The sequence below is a fragment of the Poecilia latipinna genome, unplaced genomic scaffold (genome assembly GCF_001443285.1).
Source record: "Poecilia latipinna isolate Pla-1442-1.1 unplaced genomic scaffold, P_latipinna-1.0 Scaffold1349, whole genome shotgun sequence".
Taxonomy (NCBI): Eukaryota; Metazoa; Chordata; class Actinopteri; order Cyprinodontiformes; family Poeciliidae; genus Poecilia; species Poecilia latipinna.
In genome coordinates this window covers 146,502-172,097 of record NW_015113965.1, presented here as the reverse complement: position 1 = coordinate 172,097, position 25,596 = coordinate 146,502, and the positions used below count along the sequence as shown (strand labels likewise).

General features: G+C 43.4%; 1 protein-coding gene across 1 annotated transcript; it reads left to right on the top strand.

Annotated features, from left to right (window-relative positions):
• The first annotated feature begins 827 nt into the window (after nt 1-827).
• Nucleotides 828-21,913, top strand: ahr1b (aryl hydrocarbon receptor 1b). The gene is made up of 11 exons (XM_015056032.1): nt 828-1,280; nt 2,606-2,793; nt 6,727-6,842; nt 8,000-8,089; nt 10,760-10,883; nt 11,214-11,344; nt 12,310-12,503; nt 12,584-12,693; nt 14,183-14,324; nt 14,401-15,607; nt 18,349-21,913. The coding sequence occupies exons 1-11, from the start codon at nt 1,228-1,230 to the stop codon at nt 18,493-18,495; spliced, it is 2,502 nt and encodes an 833-aa protein (XP_014911518.1). The 5' UTR covers nt 828-1,227; the 3' UTR covers nt 18,496-21,913.
• The last annotated feature ends 3,683 nt before the right edge of the window (nt 21,914-25,596 follow it).

The following is a 25,596-nucleotide window of genomic DNA, read 5'->3' as shown; positions in this document are numbered from 1 at the left end:
TTGCTCCCAGTTCAGCCTTTAATGGTTTCCTGTTATTTTCAGCTGCATCAGTCCTGAAGCTGCCTCCACCGTGCATCACTGCAGGAACATTTGTATTATTTTGGTATCTGGTAGTTTAGGAAGTTATTTTTTATTTTGTGAACTACAGAAGAAGAATAGTTTTCATAAATAAAGGTTGGACAATGTCAGCTTGAGGTCTTGAGGTGTCAAATAAAAATAGCACCACAGTTGTTAAACACTGTTTTAGTGTCCTGTGTTTATGTCGGATCTGTACTTACCACAAAGTTTATACCTTATTACAGCATTCCTAGTTTTCAATAAAATCTACGTCTGTAACCAATTATTATTTTAGTAATTGATAATTCTGACGATAAAAAGTTGCCACTTCTGCATTTTTTTCTATAATAGAAGAATAGAATACAATTTAAGTATTTTTTTTTTTAAATAAGAAAATATTCATTTTATTGTCTAAAACCCAATACGGTAGTGCTCCCGAATGCTTTTGGAACCAAAGTTTGCTTCTTAAAGGTTCTGTAAAGCCGATCAACCTGAACAGAACTTTAGCAAAACGTTTCATGGAGATTTTCAAAATGTTATACAGTTTACCTCCAGGGAACTGTTAGAGAACGTTCTGTTAGAGAACGTGGTTGCAGCTGACTTTAATCAAATAAAACTTTGTGTAAACTTTTATTTTAAAGTGATTTAACTTCCGGTCTAAAACCAGAAATCTGCTGACTGAATATTTCTGTCATTTTTCAAAGTTCAATTCAACATAATTTTCACTCTGACGTCACGCGCGCGCTCCCGTGGTCTTATCAGATCACTGGAAGCGCGCTCCGGCCGCAGAGCAGCAGAGATCCTGGAGGAGGAGGAGGAGGAGGAGGGAGAGGAGGACGAGGCGCATATGGAGGCAGGAGCCTGAACTCCACCGGGATGAGTTCACCCGGTTCCGGGATGCTTTAACGCGCCGTCTGGATCTGACGCACACCAACAAAACTGAGCCAGAAACCTTCCTGACTGCGCGCAAACAGAGAGAACCACCTGGGCTCCGGTTGGACTCCCGGTTTTGTGCAGTAATTGCTGCTGCAGTCGGACTTCTGGCGCTGTTTCTGACGGTATCGGTGCGGAATGAGTGAAACCAGCGCAGTGGAAACTGAGAAACGTCGCTGCAGCGCCAGCGGATTGTCTGGGACGGATCCCGCTTCGCCGACTCTGAACTGATCCTGAATGAACGCAAACATGTACGCTGGGAGGAAGCGCAGAAAACCGGCGCAAAGAGGGTGAGTTCTAAAAGTGCGCAGATGAAGGAAGGCTGCCCGTCACTAATTGTGGACATGTAAGACGTATTAGTTACACTTTAAGTCGTCCCCGTTTAGCAGCGGCAGACAGTTTGTAAACATGGGATTATCGCCCTGTAATGGACTTATGGGGCCGCACAGCGCCCCCTGTGGGTCGCAGTGGAAGCTCCACTCCAGTCAAACAGTTAATTATCTCGTCATTAATTATCAGATTATCCAGGAGCGGATCTAGAGATATTAGAGCCCCGGGGCGCAGGAGGCCCCACAGCGTTACTCTGAATGTTTCTGTTGTACATTCTGATTATTTAGTGATCCCTGTACCAGAAATTAAGATTTTTAATCTGGATGTGGGTATTTATTACCTCTTTTTGTATTTATTTGTGTTATTATGGTTTTGTAAATATTTTTTCCTCTTTAGATATGACAGTTGTGAGATTTCTTCAATCATCTATGTGATTATTTTCTAGACTCTTGTGACTTTTCTGATCATTTTGTGTTTTTTTCTAACTAAATATATCTGTTCTTTATTTAAACCTGTTTATCATTTTGTGAATGCTCTGTCATTATATAATATGTTTTTGTCTCTTCTTGATATTTTGCTGTTTTTCTCTGTTTGGATTCATTTTTTGTCTAATCCTTTCGTCCATGTGCTGATTATTTTTTGCTTCTTGTGGATAATTTTTCTTTTGTAATATTTTAGATTTTTGTTCCTGACCATAATGTCAGAGGTCTTTTCTATTTTTAAATCACAGATCATTTTACAGAGGGCTGCACAGTTGGTAGAGCTGTTGCCTTGCAGCAAGAAGGTTCTGGGTTCAATTACTGGCCCTGGTCTTTCTGCATGGAGTTTGCATGTTCTCCCTGTGCATGTGTGGGTTTTCTCTGGGTACTCTGGTTTCCTCCCACAGTCCAAAAACATGACTGTCAGGTTAATTGGTCTGTCTAAATTCTCCCTAGGTGTGTGTGTGCATGGTTGTTTGTCCTGTGTGTCTCTGTGTTGCCCTGCAACAGACTGGCAACCAGGGTGACCCTGCCTCTTGCCTGGAACGTCAGCTGGAGAGGCACCAGCAACCCTTCCGACCCCACTAAGGGACAAGGGTGTAAGAAAATGGATGGATTGATATTTTACAGCTTTTTCTTTTCTTTTTTTTTACTGATGCATCCATGCCTCTTTACTCTGAAATCCCAAAATAAACTCCAGTCCAACCAACATTCATCAGAAGTCACCTCATATTTCGACCTTCATGCAAAATGGTTGGTGTGCAGGATTTCGTTTTTTCCTGATGCTGGTATTTCCTGACCTCCAGAGTTAAACCAGTTCCCGCTGAGGGAACCAAAACCAACCCATCGAAGCGGCACCGCGACCGGCTGAACTCAGAACTGGACCGGCTGGCCAGCCTGCTGCCCTTCCCAGAGGAGGTCATCTCCAGCCTGGACAAGCTGTCCATCCTGAGGCTCAGTGTCAGCTACCTGCGCACCAAGAGCTTCTTCTCAGGTGAGGAACGTGCAGAGACACACTGAGCGAAGCTGGTCGAGACGAGACAGAGGCTCGGGTTTCAGAAACGAACCGCCTTGATTCTGATCAGTGAAAACGAACCGAGTCTCCACCTGCTTTTAGCTGTTTTTAGCTACTTTAGCTTAGATTTGGCTCCACTGTGAGTCTTAAAGTGTTGATATTAACATGAGCTTGAAGAACAGTCGGTTCTACGCACACACACACACACACACACACACACACATACACACATACATAGGAGGCTGATTTTTGATAAGTTTATTGCAATAAACGATAATGTTGTTTTGAAACCTTTTCCAAGTAATATAATTTTAATGTTGTCAAAGATCAATAAACTCTAATAAATTCTAATAAACATTTAACACTGAAACTAGAAGACATTTTAAATATCCAAAATAAACAACAAAAGCAACAAATAAAATTAATTGAATACCTATTTTCATTTTGGTAAGGAAAAGAGAAAAACAATAAATCATTAAAATGGAAATTATTGAGCTTGCTTAAATTTTTCATGTGATTGACTGATTAACTGATTAACTGATTTATTGATTATTGTGACACACACCTGCAGGATAAAACTAGTTTTAATTTTTTTTATATCAGATTAATTGCACTCTATACGTTGATTAACTTTCTAAGCTTGAAAATTAATATGCATTTTTTAAGAAAATGTTTTATTGTCTCAAACCAAACATGTTCTGTGGTCAACAATTCCTCATTGACCACAGAATTAGACAGCAGCTGCGTTTCCATTACAAATGTGTGCAAAACTTTGTCAATGTTCATCTCATGTGAAACCCCCCCCCCACAATTTTGCAATAAGAAATGCAATTAAAATCACATGAATAAGTTTGTTCCCATAATAAATCATTAAAACCATGATCCTGCAGCTACTTCCTGTTTTCTTCTTCTTCATGGTTTGCACCAGTGGCAACTTCTGGTTGTTGATCATGTGACTCGTGAGACAAAAAAGTCTTTTCAGTGTAGTTTTACTAAATAAATCAAAACCAAAAGTTCTTCATCTAGCAGCAAAATGAGTGTTTTATTATGCTAATTTATTTTTGAAATGTCAAATTGTAAACTCTGCTGTAAACTTTGTAAGAGGCTTTAGGTCAATCTAAAAGGTTAAACCTTTTAGATTAATCACATGAGTTAAAGTCTTAGTGTTGACAGACCTAGTTAGATGTTTTCAGGTCCAAATTCTTCCAAAAACCACCGGATCTTCCAACGTTCTCAACCAGAACGGCTCTTCATGTGGGGAACATTTTAATAGAGGGTTTATATTGAACACACATCCAGCCCTCCATGTCAGAATTAGGTCAGAGCCTCCATCTCCATCTAAGTGGCTGAACTCTGCTCGACCTCCTTCCATCCAGACAACAGAGAAACCCACCAGGACTCGGCCTCTTCTCGCCCGTGGCCAGGAGCCGACCCTGTCCTGAAGGCTGAGCCGACCAGTAATGTAGGTCTGGGGAGACGGACCCATTACTGCGGGCGCTGAGGAGATGAAAGAACAGAAACGTGGGGGGATAATCCACTCAGGGGAGGCTTATGGGGCTTTAAAGGGAGGGGGGCGCAGCGTGAACAAAGTACAGTCCGCTCTCTGCCGGCATCCTGCAGAAAAACTGCAGTGTTGGGACAAGAACCTGGGAAGATCAGAGGAGTTTTCTCATGAGGTCACAGTCAGAAAGTTAAAGAGGATCTGTTATGTAAAATTCATATTTTGTACATTTTTATACTTCATTTTGGGTTTCTGCTGCTTCTAAAATCAGTCTGAGCTCTTAAAAACCAACCATCCAGCTGTTTTTAGGCAATCACTTCATGTTTTTGGTGACTGGAAAATGAGCTGTTTCAAAAACCTCCTAATTGTTGAGTCACTTTCCTTGGAAACTGCGATGTTACCTAGCAACCCCATCCAAGCAACCCCATCCAAGCCCAGCCAATTACCTAGCAACCCCAACATCTTTATTTATCTGGTTTTAGCACTGTATGCTCTGTACAATGGCTGCTGGAAAAGACAAGTGTTTTGTTGCCAACTTACCATCCAGGAACCACTTGCTGCATTCTCATTAGTTGTCCAGGAGGCTCTACTAATGCTTTTCAAAAATGTACGGTTGTATAACTGTGCATTTGTTTCCAGCCATTGTGGTTCTGTTTCTCTCTGTACATCAAACCAACCAAACCCTCTGAACAACCTGTTCACCTCCTCACCAGAAACGTACTTATGAGTTTTAACTAAATGTTGTTTGTCCTGTATGTATATATATGAGAAACATTACATTAAACGTCAAAAATTAGGGAGACAGAAACAGCGAGCCGTTTTAGTTGCTCTTCTTTTCTGAATAATTCATTCCGGTCTGCAGCGTCGTTAGCGTAGTGTAGCGTAGCATGGGGGTTATTCAGGTCATGGTGTGTGTCATCGTCCCCTCAAACAGCTGCTGATGAACTGTCGCTCAAATTAGGTTCAGCTGCAGAACGTAGATCTCCGTTCTGTCCATCAGTGACGTTCTGTCCTCACCAGGCTAGTGTGTTTCTGCTCGCCGCCGTCTGTTATGACGTTTTTAACGGCTGTTTTCATGCTCGTCGCTCTCCGTTGTGCCAACACACGTCGCCTCCCATTCGCCATCGCCCGCCTCAGGCGGTTTTTCTTCCCCTCAGTTTCCGTTCCTGACGTCAGGCGGTTAAAAAGTCCGTTCTGCCTCCTCCAGCTCTGAATTATTGACAGTCCAGATGAAATGCTGCTATTGTAGCAAGACTGAGCCGCATCCATGGTGATGTTTGCTGTTGGAAATAAAAAGATCAGCTTCAAAGGTTTTAACCTCTGTGGCGAATCTGGATCAGGTTCAGTAGAAGGCTTGACCCCTGACCTCTGGATTCTCAAAGACTTCCCCTTCTATTAATGTCTGAACCTACTGCTTTAGAAAGCATAGAGTGTATTAAAGGTCAAAGGGCACAAAGGAGTCACTTCAGTCTTTTTAAAACATGCCATCTTTTCTGAATATTCAGCTTTACCTTTCACTTCCAATTAGGCGTTAGAAACGATGAAAAGTTAAAGATTTTACTGTCTTATGATTAGATATTGGTGTCAAGAAACCTTAATAGAACAAAACCTGAACCTTTGTATGTAATACTTTGCTTAATTCAAAATCAAATATGATTTTTTGTTTGTTTGTTTGTTTCTATTTCTGAACCAATGACACGAAAACCTGTGAAAAAGTTGCTGAACCGAACTTCCTTCTTCACCAAATGGAATAAAAATCAAAATTTAGAACAAAAAAATGAGAAAAATTACCAGCAGATGAGTTGGACACAAATATTTTTATTCTTTAAAGTTGTCAGTTTTTTTTACTTGCTGTATTGATTACAGATTTTATATACATAAGTTGACAGTGAATTAAGAAATACTGCCATCTGCAGGTAGTAGTTAGAATCACAATAATTCAACATTTTTGACCATTTTTGCAGAAAATTATCAATAAACCGGAGAAATTTTTGCAATTTCAGAACAGCAAAACACCGGTTGGACTGGATGACATACACCTCTGGGAAACAAAATCCTGTAGCTTTCAACACGGTAGCAAGCTTGGTGGTGGCAGCATCATACTGTGGGCCGGTCTTTCAGGAAGCATATAAGATGCTAACATATTTAGGATCATGGAGGAATATGGCTGCTCAGGTGAAACAAGAAGGATCTGATGGAAGGGAACCAGCAGATTTTGGTTTACTTTGATTATAGTGTAAAACATGAGGCTGTGGATGGAAGCAGCTGAAAGTCTTACTTTTCTACAAGATCCTTGAAGAGCTCATGGTATAATTTTAGTTATTTACTTGGTGAGTTTTAATTATAGATTCTTAAAACCCCAAGGAACCTTTGGTGCAGTGTCTCTAACTCGTTCTTGTCTCCTCCCACAGAGGCGTTGAAGCACCAACCTCCCAATGGCATCAGCAAGAGCAGCGATGGAGACGGTAGCGGCACGACGCCTGGAGCTGCAGAGGGCAGGATATCAGAGGGCGAGCTTCTGCTTCAGGTGGGTTCCTCTGTTACCCTCAGGGTCTCAACAACATGTTGGTGAAGCTTTGCTGCTTGTTTTGGTCTGATGGAGGAGAGGCGGCTCTGCACAGCAGGGCAGGAACACAAATTCTGTTTGTATTTTGTTTTTTAATAATGCACTCCTGAGTGAAACCAGTGGCGGCCATCTTGCTTTACAGCTGCATTTTACGGCATCTATTTATTTGGACTTTGAATTCAGCACAAGATGTGAGGGCCAGGATAAGATTTTATGTTTTACAAAAAGTCATAATGTTACAAGAAATCTTCCCAAGAAGAAAAAGCGGAAAAATTGGGAAAATGAAAATATTTTTTTGGTTTATTTTTGTTGTTTTTTGCTCTCACATTGGATCAGAACTGGTGCTCTTTGGAGAAGTTTTATTTTTTCCATTGCTACAAATTGTACAAATTTTCACTAAAATTTGACTTTAAGCCAGAAGCCAGGTGTGAATTTTATTATAAAAGTATATAAATCAGATTTCTGACCCTCTTTGCTCAACCTGTGAATTATTCAGCAGCCTGAGTCTGATGCTCAAACCAAGAGTTGGAAAAAAGATGGAAATGAGAAGCGGAGTAAATGTGTCGGATCGGATGAGGAGCTGGTTCTGCTGATGGTTGTAAACATGATCTTCATCAGTGAGACGGATCTGGATTCAGTGTCATCACCTCCTCACTGAACCCTGAGGCTCCTTGAAGATGGCGATGGAGGTGTTAGTCATCCATCGGTGACCTCCTCCTCCTGCTCCTGACCTGACCTCCGCTCCGATGCTTCCTCCTCCCTGTCAGCCTGGGGTTGAAGTCTCATCTCCTCTGTTGCAGTTTGCTTTGTCTTTTATCCTGTTTTATCCGCCACTGGCCCATTTCTTCTCTCTTATCTGAAGGCTTTTTTATCCAACTGGAGTCTGATTGAGTCAAAAAAGCTCAGGGTGAAGCAGAGGTTGCAAACAGATTACGCTTATGCCTTTTCCATCCAATGAAAACAAAACATTGGAGTAAGCTGATCTAAAGATGGGATTATTCCACATCCAGAGAACCAGATTCATGTTTCCCTTCATGTGTTTCACCTAATTTGGACTCTGACACCGCACTGAACAGAATCACTGCATGATGAAGGAGCAGATGCTGTTCTCTCTGCAGGCTCTGAACGGCTTCGTGTTGGTGGTCACGTCTGAAGGAAACATCTTCTTCTGCTCTCACACCATCCAGGATTACCTCGGCTTCCATCAGGTATTCACTCATCACATTTCGGCTCTGGTAGTCAAACCGCTAGTACTGTTTTTTTTTTTTTTGTCTGAAAAGTCGCTAAATATAGCAACAAAGTCTGTAAAATGGCAACAGTTGGACGACTGTTGTTGGTCACAGTTGTGCAGATGTGACCTGACAGTGACTGATTATCTGACCTTGGCAGAAGAAGATAACATTGGTTTCACATCTGAGTATCAGTTGATCACTGATCTCCCAAAATGAAGGAAATCTGGGCCGATTTATCAGCCGGGTGATATAATGATGCACTCTTTATTCAAGAACAAATGGAAGGAATCTCCAAATACTCCAAAAAACTGCCTGTTTTAGTAGTTTAATATGCATTTACAGTAGTTCTACTGCAGAACTATCTTCATATCCACTCTTGGGGGTTCAGCCAATCAGCATCAAGGAAAACGAATGGCACTCCGGGATTGGCTGATTATCAAATTGGTCAGCCAATGATGTGTGAAGAAGCATTGTGTGTTGGTGTTTTATCCTCACAATTTGTTTTCTTGGGAATATTTTAGATATGTGATATGGAAAATGTACAAAAATAAACATTTTCCAAAAATAATTTAGAGCTAAGTCTGAGTACTGAACCGCTGAGGTGTGGGTGTGGCAGTGATTTATTTCCATATGTTTCACAAGGCAGTGTCATATTATCTTAGCCATGAGGCTCAATGGCTGGACACTGTTGTTTTTTCATCCAAAAGCAAAAACTTGTTCTAATATAAAGACAAAATTTTAATGATTTGGATTGGACTTGCACTCATAAAGTTATGAACTTTTAAGGATGGAATTGGTTACACCATGCTGTGGGGGTATTTTGCTGCAAGAGGGACTGGTGCACTTATCTCAGTAGGTGGCAGCATGAAGATCATTATGTGGAAATATTAAAGCAAAATCTCAAGATTTTGGCCAAGAAAATTGGGTTCTGGGACGTTGAGGGTCTTCTAATGTTCCTCAGCATGACATTATATTAGTTGCAACATGGTTTAAAGTCTGAGGTGTTTTGGAGTGGCCTTTTTGGTTTAGCAGATCTGTCAAGTGGAACTGGCCAAAATCCAGGCAGACTAAGACGAACAGGAGTAAACCCAAAACATTTTACCTAAGTAGACATTAAAGGTAATTCTCCCAAATACTAAGAAGTTCATAAATTTCTGATTTGATAAAAGTCTCTTCAGTCTGATGCTATGGTTCTGTGTCTTTTTATACAGCGTGTGTAAATCTTTGGTTTTAAATCCACAGTAGTGAATGTATGTCCCTGAGTGGGCAGAGGAGCGGACCAAACGCACATATGGGCCTTGAGGTGTAATCCTGTTAGCTCCACAACAAAGTGCTGCTTCCTTCAGTCTAATCTTATTTCAGACAACATGCTTACAAATTTAGCCTGGATCCGCCGCCCCGTCTCACACCATCACAACCAGCGCCAGCACCTAACCCTGGACTGGAAGCTGTGGTTTATGTTCACACTCTGGATAGGAGCGTACAGTCGGGTCGTACGTTTAGCATCGGGTGTGATCATCCCCTTTCACCCCTGGTTTTTCACCCACCCGCCTGAGGCCCGTCTCCTCCTGTTGACCAAACTACCCCAACCTGAAGCAGGAAGAACCCAGACTAAAGAGAGTGAGCACCGTTCTGACTGGAGCTTAAAGTTAGTTATTGGATCATGTGCTGAAGGCTTGTCAGACACTTTATCTGCTTTAACAGTGGAGATTAATATAATGGGATTATCTTAGGTAAAGTATGTATCCATTCTTTACCTCAGACTTGGAGAAATTATACTAAACCATTTAGTCTTCCTTCAGATGGAAGAATAACAAGAACCCAGTTCATCTCACTGGGTTCTTCGTGCTGATCTGAGTGAACCGGACACCAATCCAGGGTCCAGATATGGCCAACAGGAATGTTTAAGAAGCATTTCACACAACACTTCTGTCTGTCAGAATTCCTTCTGTTGACCTGGCCGTGACTCCTCCCCACCGGGAGGGCGGATCCGCTCACGTCCAAAGCTGGGTCATGCTGGTTCTGGACGGTCCCAGCAGGTTTCTGGCTTCGGTTCAGCCATCTGAACTAAATAATAAGCGACACTTGATTTCTTTCGGCTTCACTTCAAGGCTGTCGGACTCCAACGTTCTCCTGTCTTGAAATGTCTGGTGGAGCATATAGGAGTTAGAATGTGGAGTTCATCTCAACACCTTGTGTTTCTGGAAGACCAGCAGAGGGATTATTAAAGGGCAACAGAAGTAAATGTTTAGGTTTGAAGAAGTAAGATTCTTAATGAAAAACATCTGGGATGAGTCAAACAGAAATCCTTCAGTTAATACAGAAGTCTGGTAGAGGTCTGAACTGGTCTGGTATAGATACTTGCTGTTCTTCTTCCCTAGCAGCTGATTTAAAGTACAGTTAAAGGATTTGGACAAAGTTGTTGCTGATTGTACATTTGAAAGCCTCGCTATGAAACCACCAACTATTATGAGCCCAAATCAGATGCTAACCGATCAGAACTCAGTTGAAAGATGTTGAAGAACCTTCAGTACCTTTGATTTAAGGGTTTCAGTGAATATATGTAGATATTTGAACCTCATCAGAACTATTTTAGTGTAAATCTGGAGATATGTTGTCCTGAAGGCTGTGTTGTTTTCCCATCAGACTGATGTGATGCACCAGAGTGTGTTTGAGCTGATCCACACTGAAGACCAGCAGGAGTTCAAGAGGAACCTGCACTGGGCCTTGAACCCCCCGGTCAGCCTGGAGCCCCCCACTGATCCGGCAGGTCTGTTTCCTCAAACACTCACCATCATTCCCACAAATATTCTGCTTTCTGTGCAAACGGGCTGAACTAAAACCTAAAGAGGAGTCAGACGTGAGGTCAGGAAGTGGCGAGGAGAGGTGACCTTTGAGAAGTCACAGCAGCAGCAGCAGCAGCAGCAGCAGCAGCAACAGCAGCAGCAGCACCATGCTCTCAGATGCTCTTACTGTACACTAGAGTTTAAAAGCTGTCATTCTGCATTAGCTTCACACAGCAGCAGCAGATGTAGGTCAGCCTGTCCTCCCATAAACTGCCACTTCTTCAACACTTTTTAACCAAACTGTATCTGCTCAGGTGAAGAGCTGACGTCTTCCTGCCTGGTGAGCTACAACTCTGACCAGCTTCCACCGGAAAACTCCTCCTTCCTGGAGCGAGTGTTCGTCTGCCGCTTCCGCTGCCTGCTGGATAACTCCTCTGGCTTCCTGGTAAGTTGGAAAGAAGAAGTTAAACATCCAGAGCTGAATGGGTGGGAATAGAAATGGAAGCCATTGTTTAAGTCATTATTATTGTTCCAGTAATCCACCTTAAGGAAACCTTGGAGTCCTGGGGACAGGGCTTTATCCTTTCACCTGCTCTGGGAGGAAGGAAAACAGAGGAACCTGCTCTGTTAGAGCTACAGCTGCTCCAGGGGGTCAGAAGGTAGAAGCCAGTTGCTCTTGACCTTCTGGTACTGAGAGCGAAGACGTGGTGGTCCTGCCCCCAATGAGGGACTTTAGCTTTAGCTTCTCTGTAATCCCTCCTGCTATTCGGAGCTGGATTCCTTAACCCACAGCTGCAGCTTCTTATACCCACCATGGTCAATTAGTTTGAGGCCATTCAACGGTTCCTGCACACTCTGGAGGAGTGTAGAAACTTAGGAATCAAGTCTGCAGAAGGATGGAAACATATATTTTAATTCATAGATTGATTTATTATTGTGACTGTGGCTCAGTGGGATTCTGAAGCTCTAGCAGTAATAAGATGTGGATAGTGAAGTTGAGCTAATCTTACCAATGAATGTGGTTTATTCTTGATTTAGTGAGCAGGACAACGGCTTCATCTGTTTGCTACCCTTTCCAGTCTTCTAGTTGCTCTGCTGACTTCTGCTCTACTTTATTTGCACAGATTGCTTCTTAAACGTGGTGTAATAATGAATATTTACAATTTGCTTTGGGATTTTAGATTTAACACTGTGTATAAATGGAGCAAAACCATTTCCGCTAGCATATTTTCACTCTACATAAAGTGGTTTAGGTAAATATGACTGATTGTGCTTGACAGGCTGAGAAAAAACAGCTCTTACTCATCTGATGTGAAGGAGTTCTTCTCTGCTCTCATTTGGATTTATGGATTATTGATGATGATGATGATGATGATGAGATAGTGATATGATGAAATGACTTCCTTGCAGCCGCTGAGCATCCAGGGCAGACTGAAGTTCCTCCATGGTCAGAGTCGGCAGAGTGGAAGCAGCCCTCCTCAGCTCGCCCTGTTCGCCGTGGCAACACCGCTGCAGCCTCCCGCCATCCTGGAGATCCGGACCAAGAACATGATCTTCAGAACCAAACACAAACTCGATTTTACGCCTATGGCCTGCGACGCAAAGTACGTCGTGCTGCAACATGAAGGTCTGCCCTCTGGTTGTTCTGAGTATAACGGTGTGTTCTGGTTTCTTGGCCGTTTAGAGGGAAAATCGTTCTGGGTTACACTGAGGCTGAGCTGAGAGTGCGAGGATCCGGCTACCAGTTCATCCACGCCGCTGACATGCTCTACTGCGCTGAAAACCACATTAGAAGTAAGTCCCAGCTGCTGCCGCTTGATGAAAGGTTGCTGGTGCAAATGACTGGAATTCACTTCACTGACGTCCCGGATGACCTGGTTAGTCAACGCATGGCGGTGGCACACTGTTATACATGCAATCAAGCAGAGAAAACCTGTACACATGTTCCGAAACATTCATCCCAGAGATCCCACTACTGGGAATGTTGCCAGTGATGTAGTTTCCTCTTCAGATGTGCTGCGGCTCAATAATTCTTGGGATGAAAGAAGTTTGTTTCTGCTGGTTTTTATACCAGACAAATGTTTTTACTGCCTACAGACAACATTACAGCATGGTGGGAGTCATGGAGCAGAAGGAAATCTTTAGTATTTATCCCTGTAATCTCCCAGAACATGAGTCAAAACAAGGTCACAGATCTAATCACCGTTAACAAATAATCCCCATTTTTCAGCTTTACTTTAAACCAGGCTGATGCTCTCTCATCATCCACGTTTAAAGCCATGAGATTCCTCTTGTCAGTGGATGTTAAATGTTGGATTATTAGAGGAAGTGAACTATAATGTGAAAATGTGAACGCCAAGCAGACCGGAGACCACTTCAAAAGCAGGAAGCGGACTAAACGCAGGGCATTCTGGGTAAATACAACCAAAACATAAGATAAACACTAAAATCTGATGCCACTCCATTTTAGTTCACATTTTGTGAAGCTGTGTTCAGTGTCTTCAGAGGATTTTGTGTCATTTCTTTTAGTGGTTCTTGGTGCAGCGCCTCCACAGGCGAGAGGGTGAACTGATCTGTTTGACACACTGCAGAATGAAAGTGAACTGCAGCTGCTGAAAAATGTATCAAATGCTGTAACTTTGACCCCCAGTTGAACCAAGTCTACCGGACTACCAGGTGTGAAAACACCCTCAGACTCTCTGATGGTTCAGAAGGAATTTTGTCGCTTCGGTTCATTCAGTTAATGACCCAATTTAGACCAAAATACTAGAATACCTTCAATACCATTATGACCATTATGACCAAATTTTGGCCTCATCAATGATCTACTCCGCTGGGCCATCGAATATCTGAGGTGGTGAGAGTTTTTTTTAAAGAACTGAGTGCCAGTAAGGCATCCACTGACTCACCAGTGAAGGTTGAGCTGGTTCTCCACCTTCTGGGGACCCCTTTGACCTCTTTGACCTCTCTAACCCCTTTGACCCAGCTGTCATTGTGGCTGTGGTAAAGTCTCTGCTCTGCTCATTACTCTGTCAGCTTCTGGTGGTTGAGACTGTAATGCATGCAGCACTTAGTGTTTGAACTGATGAAGCTCCCTGCTGTGTCTTTACTTGTGGTTGAATAAACGCACACATCCGAACGCAGCTGCACCTTCACAGCTGGCTGAACAACCGAATTGCAGATTAAAGAATCACTGAATTTGTTCATAACTTTTACCAAAAGTTAAAAGTTTGATAGCTCGTATACATCATGAGCTTCTACATGTTCCCTGATGTGCTTTCAGTGATAAAGACGGGTGAGAGCGGGCTGACCGTCTTCAGGCTGCTCACCAAAGATAACCGATGGAAGTGGGTCCAGGCCAACGCCCGACTCGTCTACAAGAACGGGAAGCCGGACTACATCATCGCCACCCAGAGGCCTTTGGCGTTAGTGCTTCTTTGAGACTTTGCTGCTTCTATTGTGAGTTTTCCTTCACTGACATGTTTGTTCCTTCAACCGCAGGGAGGAAGAAGGAGGAGAACACCTGAGGAAGCGATCTATGCACCTTCCCTTCACCTTTGCCACTGGAGAGGCTCTCCTGTACCAGACCAGCCACCCGCTGCACGGCTTCCCTGACTCCTCCCACGGCAAAGCCAGAGGCAGCAAGTCCAAGAAGGGCAAAGTGGACAAGAGTTCCTCGGATGAACTGAAACCCAACTCACTGCTGGGGGTGCTGATGAGTCAGGATGAGTCTGTGTACGTCTGCCAGCCAGATGCAGAGTCTCGGACGTTGTACCACAGCAGCAGGCCTGCTGAGTCTGATAGCTTGTTGAGCAGCACCACCTGGAATATTGTCTCCAACCGGGAGATGGGGACATGCAACGGAGACAGCTTTGACCCTCTTCTGTCAACGTTGGACTCTCTGTCACTAGATGGAGGGGAAACTTGCTCGAACAGTGAGCTCTTCAGTGCTTTGGAGAGTCTGGGCCTAAACGCTGATGACCTGGAGCTGCTCCTGCTGGATGAGCGGATGATGCAGGTAGAGCTGGATCCCAACCACGTTCCCACTCTGACCGACCTTCTCACCAATAACGAGATCCTCACTTACGTCCACGACACTCTGCAGAGTGAGATGGAGAACGAAGTCCCATCTTCAGACCGTGACTCTGCCCCCCAGCAGCCATGTTTGATACCTGAAGCCCCCTTGGACCCGCCCACCTTCAGCCAGCCCATCGTCCAGCTGTCGCAGCAGATGCAGCAGCACATCCAGGCTGCCTCGCATCCTGCGGTGGTCGAGAATCCAGCTGGTTTATCTGACAGTCTCTGGGTGGACCACCATCTTCAGACCCCACTTAATGGTCCACAGCTGGACGCTGAGCATCTAAACCCACATCTGGAGTCACCATGGCAACTGCAGATAAACACTGAGAACACAGCCTCAACGAGCTTCCAGAACGGATCTTACCAGAACCAGAACATGACTTTCCCCTTAAGCCTGGACGTTAGCCTCCCAGATTACTCTTTAGATGCATGCACCACTCTGCTGAACGGCGAGGCAACGCTGGATGTTCATCAGCATCAGGGTGGGATGACCACAGCGGCTACACCCGCACATCTGAGTCAGCAGAAACAGAACCCAGCTTCCTGTTTGTCCCACGGAACGGCGCATCTGGAGCAGCAGCGGCGCAGCCTGAGCTCCAGCATGTTCGGCCCCGCAGCAGACGGGAAGGTGAGAAGATGCTAACATGATGTTTCACTCCCTGTTAGCCGTCAGAGTCCAACTCCATCATCCATCCATCCATCCATCCATCCATCCATCCATCCATCCATCCATCCATCCATCCATCCAGTTTTTAATAGCTTGACATTGTCTTTTTACTGTGTAATAATCTGTGTTGTGTTTGTTGCTGCCTCTTGATCTGGACTCCCATGAAAAAGAGGTTTTTAATATCAATATGTTTTTATTCTGGTAAATCAAAGGTTAAATTTGTCCATCCATTTATCCCTCCATCCTTCGTACTCCATGGTTCTTGCCCCATGAAGCTGAGGTTCTTCTTTTTTGCTCTGAAATGTAACTGAACATCAACACACCAAGAGCTGCTGGATCTGCATCCCTGCAGCTCTGCGCTGCTCCCTTTCCCTGTCAGGAAAATGGATTATTTGATTTCCGAGTCGGCTCTGGAGGCCCGGGGCCGATGCGGAGCTCAGAGTAAACCACCATGATGCAAGTGGACATGTCGTGTAAATAAGATGAGGAGGAGATGGGCCGGGCCAGCACTGAGTCAGTTTAAATTCAGGAGCCTCACATTTTAGAGGAAACTCCAGTTTGCTTTGTACTGACTGTTCAGTGGAAACACAGTATGTGCACTTGGTGAATAATCTTGACTTCTGCTGGATTTATCCAAATCTGACTGCGCTGATTGGATCCAGTGCTGCCCTGCAGGATTCTCATCTCATTGGCTGAAATGTGTGTGGGCAGCATCATGCATACACAGGACGACTGGCAGGAAACACTGAAGGTTTCAGTCTTGATTAAATGTAATATAATGTTCCTACACATTTATTTCTACCTTCCTTTGGTTCTGGTTCTGGTGGACACTAAGTGAACGAGTCTGTAAAGACCCGAGGCGCTAACATGGGTCAAACCAAACCAAGAACTCTGAAATGGCTTTAAACCTGCATATCTGCATGGTGAAGTTTGAACAAATAAGATTCAAATGACTCTGATTTAAACATAGATTTTATTTTAGTTTAGTAAGGACTATAAAGATCCATACATTGTAAACACAAATCACAAATCAAATCAAAAAGGGAAAGCAGTTAGACTTCCAGAGCATTCTTATTTTATAATATAAGTTTATAATATTAAGGATTTAAAACGGTAAAAGCTCCAAACCCTGTGGTTTACCTTACAGCAGGCAGTCACACTTAGCTCAGCTGCAAATCCACAAACAAGAAGAGGAAAACATGAAGCTGGTGTGATATAAAGTCATTCATGATGTTCCAGTTTTGCGAGCCGTCCTGGATCAGCTGGGCCTCCCTGTTACCATTCACTGTGTCGTGTCTTTCCAAGCATGACAGCAGCGTTTGAACAGAAAAAACAAACTGCCAGATCGGGATAAAAATGGAATGAGTTATGAGTGAGGACAGGAGAGAAAAGTGAGTACAATAATGAATAGAATAAGGCTGGGAAGAGCCGCGGCCGGCCCCCAGAGACAGCTGAGCCCAGCAGGCATCCCTCCATCCCCGCCCTATTCAGCCTCCTCTGTTATTCTTCGGGGTCAGTGGCTGTCGCTGAAAGAAAAATACTGGCATGGGGGCCAGTCAGGCATGAGCGCCGCTGACCTACAATTTATCTGTCATCATTACCTAATGCTGCAAACACAGGACGGGGCTGAGGGAGGCAGCCGTGCAGACAGACACGGCTTGCAGCGCTGAGACTGTCTCTACAAACTGTCTGTACACAGAGATACGTTATCTCTTATTTAACTAGACCAGAGTGTCTCATATTGTCTAGTTGGGCTCTTGGTCTGTACCGTCTCATTGCTACTGGCCTCCATGTTGCGATCTCCTTATAGTTGAAGATGCCATCCATTATCTGATGAGCAGAGGAGAGTTGGGATAAATGAAGCAGTGAATCTAGAGTTTTGCCTTGTTCTTCATTGGAGCAGACTGGAGCAGGGCCCCCTCTGCTACAGACAAAACCTCAGTCTGTGTTTCCATCCCTCTCTATCCTGATGTCACTCCTGACCAAAAATCCTGAACTCTTCATCTTGAAGAAGAGAGAAGGTGGGGATCAGGGCATCAAGCCAGCAAAAGGTGGGATCCAGGATTTATCACACTCAGGCTAGAGATGCCAACAAAACATCATCTGCCAAAAGCAAATATGAGACCCTGAGGTTCCTAAACCAAACCATGGTACCTTTAGCATCGGTAGGCATCTGCTTCCACCTAGCCCTTTGAAACTTTGAAAACATTTAGCTTCCCCTAAATTACTTTTTATGGATAAATTCTAAAGCGCTAATTTACTTGGCTGTTTTTAAAACTTTCACTTGAATAAACTTCAACATTTCTGTTAAAGTTATGATTACGGACTGTTAAGGATTCTTCAAGTACTTTAACTAAAAAGTAGGAACGTTTGGTGAGCTCTTTAGATTCTGTCTGTGAACACCTCCAGTTCGACCAGAACATTGGATGGTTCTGGTGTCGTCTAAAATGCAATGATTGAGCTATAATTGTCCGACAATTTCCAGAGGCTTGAGAATCTCTTGGCATCCTGCAGATCAGGTGTGATCTGATATATCTTTTAATTTCATGTAACTGATTGTGTGCATTATCATCTCAGACCATCCAGTTTTGTTTTTAGCTCTTTGTTCAAACTCAGATGATCAAAAAAAGGAAGCAGACCATTTGAGAAGACGATAAGGAATGAAATTAAACCATCTGAAGCAATGTGTGGTTTGTTTCCAGGTGGAGAATGGCTGCCTCCTCAGCGCCGCCAATGTAGGGTACATCCGGACGTGTCAAATTCCTGGAAGAAATGGAGTGGAAGCTGTGACGGGCCCTGACGAAGCCTCCAACTTACAGGACCCCCAGAAGTCTGGATTCTTCCTCTGACCGGACAAAGCAGGGCAGAGGTGGGACAGATCTCAGCGTTTTAGGGAACGATCAGGAACTTTGGACCAGATCATTTTCACAACCGTTGTTCTGATGTTTCATCTCATCATAAAACTGCTAAAGTAAGGAGAAAAGTCCAGGAGAAGACCTCTTTCACTGAAACTGTCCTGCTCATTGAAGCAAGGCTAGATTGTCCAGCCTGACTTCCTGAGTGAGGGGACATCCTGATTCAGATGTCCTCCACTCAAAGGAACTGCTGGGAAGGTCTGAGGTTCTCTCTCCTCATTACTGCTGCTTCTATTCCACCTTTTAAGATTAATATCCTCTTATGCAAACAGATGTTAGTTTAATATGAGCGCGGTCTGAGATAATCTGCAAAGCTCAGAGTCAAAGAGCATTTAAATCGTCTAAACAAGAAGCTTTAGTCAAGAGTTTAATGTCGTCACGTGGTGCAAACACGGACAGGAGATAAACGGCAGCGTCTTTATGGTCTATCAGAAGAAAACGAGACCCCTGTTGGAGATTTTAAAACAATCTGCAGTATCTTAAATGAAAGTATATCTAGTATTTTGAAGAACATTAGGTGTGGTGTTGAGTGGTTAAATTAAGAAGAGATTTAAGCAGAAGGCTAATGAGATCACTTAGATATTCTATAGAGACGCAGTCAGAGAGGACTGGATTGGTTGGAGAAAATCGAAAAGCATTTTTTTTGTTTGGTTTCCAAACTGGAGGCGCGGGCGGAGCTCCAGTTAATGCCTTGTCCTGGAAACAAACACCTGCCGAGTGGAAGAAAACCCAACTGCACTCACAGGCTCGGCAGACATGAGGACCTAACTGTAAATAAGTTTTTTGCTTTGTTTGTTTTCCTGAGTATTGAATTTACAACAGAGAGCACTTAAAACACTGACCGTGTCTACGGGTTCTGTTCAGTCAGGGTAAGAAAATAATTACACCCGCTTTTAACTTTAGGGTATGTTGATTGGGTTCATTGAGGTTTGAGGGTCCTACCACAGCACTGGTTGAGGTGTAGACTTTAACTAGGCCATTTTAACACCTTGATTCTTTACTTTTTCAGCTGTTCTGTTGTAGATTAGCACCAGTCTTTGGGTTCACTGTTGCGTTGATGACCCAGTTTGGTCGGCATTGGAGAGATGTCCTCACATTTGAATTTGGAAAAGCATATCCTGAAAACTAAAACAGGGTGTACTTTTTTAAAAAATTGACTGTGTTTAAAACCAAGATGTTTCTCTGTTACATTCTGGTGCTACTTTATCAGCGGTTAAAGCTGGAGGCTCGAACCAAACCCTGAACCAAGACGCCATCAGAGCTCCTCTTCTCGTACATAAAGAGTCTCTATTGGTTATCGTTTCCAATCCAAGTGAATCTGAAGGTACCAAACAGCCACAAGGAGGCGGTTCACACCTGGGTCACCACTTGACTCCCAAGTTGCTTCTTGTCATCAGATTTTAATGTCCGGTTAAATATGCAGATCTACTCCAACATTTACTGGTCTGAAAGATACACAAACCATCTGCACCTTTTATGCTGAAAGTTTCTGGGATGTGCCTTGGTTTTCTGGCACAGGATCTACTTTTAGGCATTTTCAACTTGGTTAAGATCAGAGCTTTAGGTAGACATTTCCAGAAGGATAACATTAGCATTAAACCAGTCTGGACATGTGTTTGGGATCATTAACCAGTAAGAACACCAAACCTTGTACCGTCCAGGTCTTTATTTGAAGAGTACTGAAAGAATTCAGTGGTTTATAAGTTTGAGTCTATATGGCTCCCCTATACAATCCAACTTCCTCTGAGCAAACCTCTTATTGTGACCAAACAGTTGAATCTTTTTCCTTAGACCTTTGTCTCAATGGCTTCTTGCTTCTCCATGTGGGCAGCAGGAACTCTGTTTTGGTTGGCACCCTTTCAGTCCATCTCTGTAGTTTGTTTCTTCAAAGATCTATCACTCTAGAACACATTTGGTTCATATTCCTCTGAAACCCAAGAGCTGACGCCCTTTTTCCATTACACAACTCTGAAAAATTGTGTAGCAGCAAGATTACCAATGCCCTATTTTCCTCTGCGCCCCTTGTTTGCAATTGTGCTTTTTGCTTTTGTCTTCAGTTGGACTGGACCTCAGGTGACGTCATACCTGACAAACCAGGTATTACCCGGTACCCAACTGGAACCAGGTTTGGCATTCAGGAACCTCAAACATGCAACACTGGTTCAAAATCACTTTCGGGAGCCAGAATGGACTCCGAATATCGCTGGTGAATAAAACCTTGGTGTTCCAGCGGTTTCTAGTTCTTGGCAGCCCTGGTTGTTCCTGGGCATCCTGACCAATTCCCTTTGCTGCCACCACTGTACGCTCCTTTCATTGGACAGGGACAGTTTGTTACTGGTTTCAGATCTTTGCACCGGTACAACTTGTAATTATTTGGGTTCAAACTACTATTCAGACCCTAAAACTGACAGCAGCACCAGGTGAGAAGAACCTAACGCTCTAGAAGAGCTGCTGCCATGTTTCCTTCCTCCCACTGTGACAGACCAGACACGCTGCCGTGACCCAGCCGTCTTCTTTCTGACTCAGAAGCTGTTTCTGTACCGAGACGGGTCGGCGTTTAGCATTTAGCACCAAGTTAGAAACCAAAACTCAGTCAGAAACTGAACAGGGAGTAGATCCGGTGTTGAATGTTCTCAGAGTTTTTATCTAACAGGAAGTAGGTGTTTCAGGGTAACCAGCAGACGACAATCAATACGACAACAAAAGGTATTTACTGATCTGCCTCGTTTGGTTTTATTGTTTTTATACTTTAGTAATTTTTCTTATAAAGCGGATTATTTAAGAGCACTTATGAGATCAAATGCTGTATGAAGACAAATTATAAAGCAAAGCATTGTTTTCAAAGAAGCTAAAACGGTATGGTTGTGTATGTGTGTGTTAAGTGTTTGGAAAAGTGTTTACGATCACTGTGCTTACAAACTCTCCCCAGCACTGAAGGGACTAAAAAAATCATTTTATTATGTAGAAATATTGTTATAGTGTTCTGGTTTTATGTTTTGGGGAGTTTGTCACTTTAGCTGAAACAAAAATGGTGCCATAAGAGTGTAAGAGTGATCCGAAGCTTGCTTAGTTCAGTGTTTCACAATAAAAAGGGCACAAGAGCAGCATTTTCTGTGTTAAAATGTGTTTTCTGATGTTGTTCAAACCCACTTTGTCCGGCTGTTAATTAAACCAAACTTTCCTCACACCGTTTTGTCCATGTTAGCCCATTTATTTTGCAACTTTTCTTCACTAAAGCTCGTAGTTGTTTGTCAGACTTTTGTGAAAAAGAAAAAAGAATGCAGTTTTTCTCTGAGATGAGTGTCGAAATGTCCTCTGAGATGCTGGAAATAAAGGATTTTGTGCAATCACACTCATTAGTGTCCTTTGTGCAAACAACTGCTGCTTTTTTAAAGATGTGCTGTTTCCTCACCTGCCCACCAGGTGTCAGCGTAGCTCCCAACCCCAGTTGAAACTCGCCCCTGGGAAAAAAAGTGTTTCAATGCAAGAAACGAAGCAAAGGAAGCAAAGCATGGTGAGAAATTAAGAAAATAATAAATCTTTCTTCATATTCTCCTTCCAGTCAAAACTTTCCTGTAATCTGTTGAAGTATTTGTTTGGATTTTTGTTGGTTTTCACTAATTTTAGTCCACTGCCGACTGTTATCTCAGATAACAGTGAAATGAGAATCCTTAAGGCACAAAGAGGCTCCTAAATTTAAGGAGTGAGTCAGCATAGTGTCTGCACAGAAACGATGACGAAGCAAAGACTTCAGACGGTTCCAGAAAAACAGTTTGTTTTGACCTGATTAACCCCAGAATAAATCACAAAACAGCTTTCCTTAAGATCATCCATCTGTCCGTCCATCTTACAATCAGGTTCTTTGTTTCAAAGTCTGGCCTTTAAGCCAACAGTGAGGATTAAATTGATGAAACTTAATGGCCAGCAACCTTTTGTTTTTGTTTACGTCTGGTCTGTTTAACAAAAATCCCTCCGAGTCTGAAAACTGAAGTGAAGCGCAGCAGCAACAACAGCCTGAGGAGGCTTTTAGCTGCTGTTGCTTCAGCAAACACAACGTGTGCCCTTCTTTCCTTCGGCTTTTTGCACCGCGGATGTGTGAATGCACACACAGCCGAAAGCAAACAAACACACACCGATTCCCAGGGCAGTCCACCAGAGACCAACATGGCCGCCGGGAGAGACTCAGAGCCGTAAATATTTCTACCAAAATGGTTTCAGTTCCTTTGGAGTACAGAAACCATAAAAACCAAGAGGTTAAAGGTTAACAACGCACTTCACAGCAACGGCTTTAAGGGAATAATTTTGACATTTTCACAGATTTAAACCTTTCAATGAACTTCCCTTAAAATATTGTTTTAATTACAACAAAAGAAGAAATAAAAATCAAAGTGTAAACTATTATTTGTGATAAAGATTTGAGTTAGTCAGAGATATAGCTTGGTCTCGGAGTGGAAAGCAGTCTGCTGCGTCCCTGAATGTTTCATGAGAGTTTGTCTTCTCCTGCGGTTCTGTGCAGGTTAACTTTACCCGCTTGTGACGTGATCAATCATCCAAGGAAGATGTTGTGTGTCCCAGTTTAGTTCCTGCCTCCTCCCAGGGAGAGGAAGAGAGAGTTCCCAGACAGGAACAGGCGATGAAACGCCGAGGTGTTGATGCTGAAGCAGAAACAGAGATGATCGCTTCAACTCGTCCTGTTGGTGCTGTAGCTGCTGAATCTGTAACCAAATAAACCTCATCTGAGTGTTTAACACCTCGGTCTGCTTTCAGAGTCGCTGCTGCTGCAAAGAAAAGATCTGAAATATTTAACGAGCGTCTTTAACCACTCGGGCCTTCTGCCTGATGGAAATATGGCCGCTGCTGCTCCTGTGCAGGCGCTGACCTGCTTTCAGGACGACGCTCAGTTAAAACCTGCTGTTCTTTTTCTTTCAGCATCAAATAATGTAATAGGGAAAGTTTTTCTCTTCCAGCGAGTTTCCTCCTGAAATGTTGGCCCTGCAGCTCTGATCGATGGGACACGGATTGATCTCCATTTCTTTCTCTTGGTGTTTTGCGGCTCTACAGCAGGACTCGCTCCTCTCCCTGTGTGCAGCCAGCCTGCTCCCGTCGGGCTGTCAGAGCGCGTTAGCTCCACCTCAACAACCACCAAGGTAAAACACCCGGCTGCACAGCATGAGGGGTCGATGAATAATGAACAGCGGCTTCATTTGGGCTCCTGTCGGCCTCTGCCACGGAGCAAACGTGGAGTTTAAGGAGAAACGACACAAGGAGTCGAGGTTAGCGGTAAAATGTCCACGTCTGTGCAGAAATACCCCGACACGTAATGTGTTTGTTTAAAAGCCTGCAGCCTGAGGGGCTCTGACACAGAAACGTCCAGACGAGAGAAACAAAGCCTGGAACACGACTGAAGGTGAGGAAGAAACATCCAGGCTGCTTCAGAAGATCCCAGACCTGATTCTATATCTGTGAAAAACGATAATAAAGGAGTTTATTAACAGTGTGTTAAACAGGCGGTGTTTATGAACGCTCTTTACAGCACTGATAACTGTTAAAACTCTGTTATCATTTATAAACATCAGGAAATGAAAATAAAAGGTCAAAGGTCATTTAGTCAAAAACAGCTTATAGACTCAGCTGAGAAGAGCGATTATAAAAACATACTTTCTAAAACTTACTTTGATTCCAGTTTCTCTTTGTTCTTTTCCCAAAAGATGCAAGTTTTATTTCTTCAAATGTATTTTTACAACTTTCATGTTGCTTTTCTATATTTCCCAGAACTATAGTTATATTTCTGAACCAACAACTTTTAGTTCTGGGACTTTGAGGTAACTTTCCTGGAAGTTACTGTCTAGTTTTCTTGAACTTAAAGTTTATTTTTGCTGAACTTACATGCTTTTTTTTTTTTTTTACTTACAACACTTTCTTTGCAGATTAAATTTGACTTACTTGAATACTAAAATGAGATGACAATAAACTCCCAGATTGTGTCAAAATGGAATCATAAATAATTTTAAGGTTTCATTCCCAGAATTCACAGTTTACTTTGTGAAATTACAGATGACCTCTCTTAGATTTAAAGGTTACTTTCTGAAACTTTCAGGATATTTTCTCCTACATTCTGGAGCTCACAGGTTACCTTTGAGGAACTTGTATGTTCCTGTTACATTTCACTATTTTCTTGAATTCAGCTGCAACCATTCCTCCTGAATCCTATCGGTTCAGATGGATCCCAGCAGATATCTGTGCTGTCTGCTATTTTATGGATAAACTGAAAACTTTAAGCTTTAGAGACCTGTTTAATATGTAATTTAGCATCTTAATTTTGCTAATATTATGACTTTATTTTCATAAATCTCACATCGTTTGGTGGATCTGATCTGCTCCGTTCGGCTCCTTAACTCCATCTGAGATCCATCAGCTCCGCTTTCAGTGTTTCCACAAAAACTGCTGCAGCTGGATTCAACATGCAGCGTCTGAAAGGTCGCAGAGGACCTGTGCGTGCGTGTGTGTGTGTGAGTAAGTGTGTGCAGCTGCGACGCTCTGCCTTCGCCTCTGCTGACCTTTACTGAGCGTCGCTGCTGGACCTGCCGCCTCAGCAAGGCGCTCGGGTTGCGTCACGGATCGCATGTTTGACTGACGGCCTGCTCACACACACACACACACACACACACACACACACACACACACACACACACACACACACACACACACACGCCTCTGTGTTGATGATCAGTCAGCTCTGGATCAGACCCGGTTGCAGTTTGTGCAGCTGGGCCAACAGGTGCTGAAACAAGCGGCTGTAATGCGGCTCTGTGTTTGTTGTGCCGACTCAACATGACGAGGCTGAATTATTCACAGGTTCTCCTGGAAGCTGCAGAAGCTCCGCCTGACATAAAAGCTCTGGCGTCTCAGGGGCTGATCTCATGCTTGGCTGCAGAAAACACAGAGTGTGTGTTCAGGAGAGTGAGTGTGTGTCGTCTGCAGTGGAGAGCAGAAACACAACCTTGACCTAGATAACAAACCTGAGGAGAAAAGAAG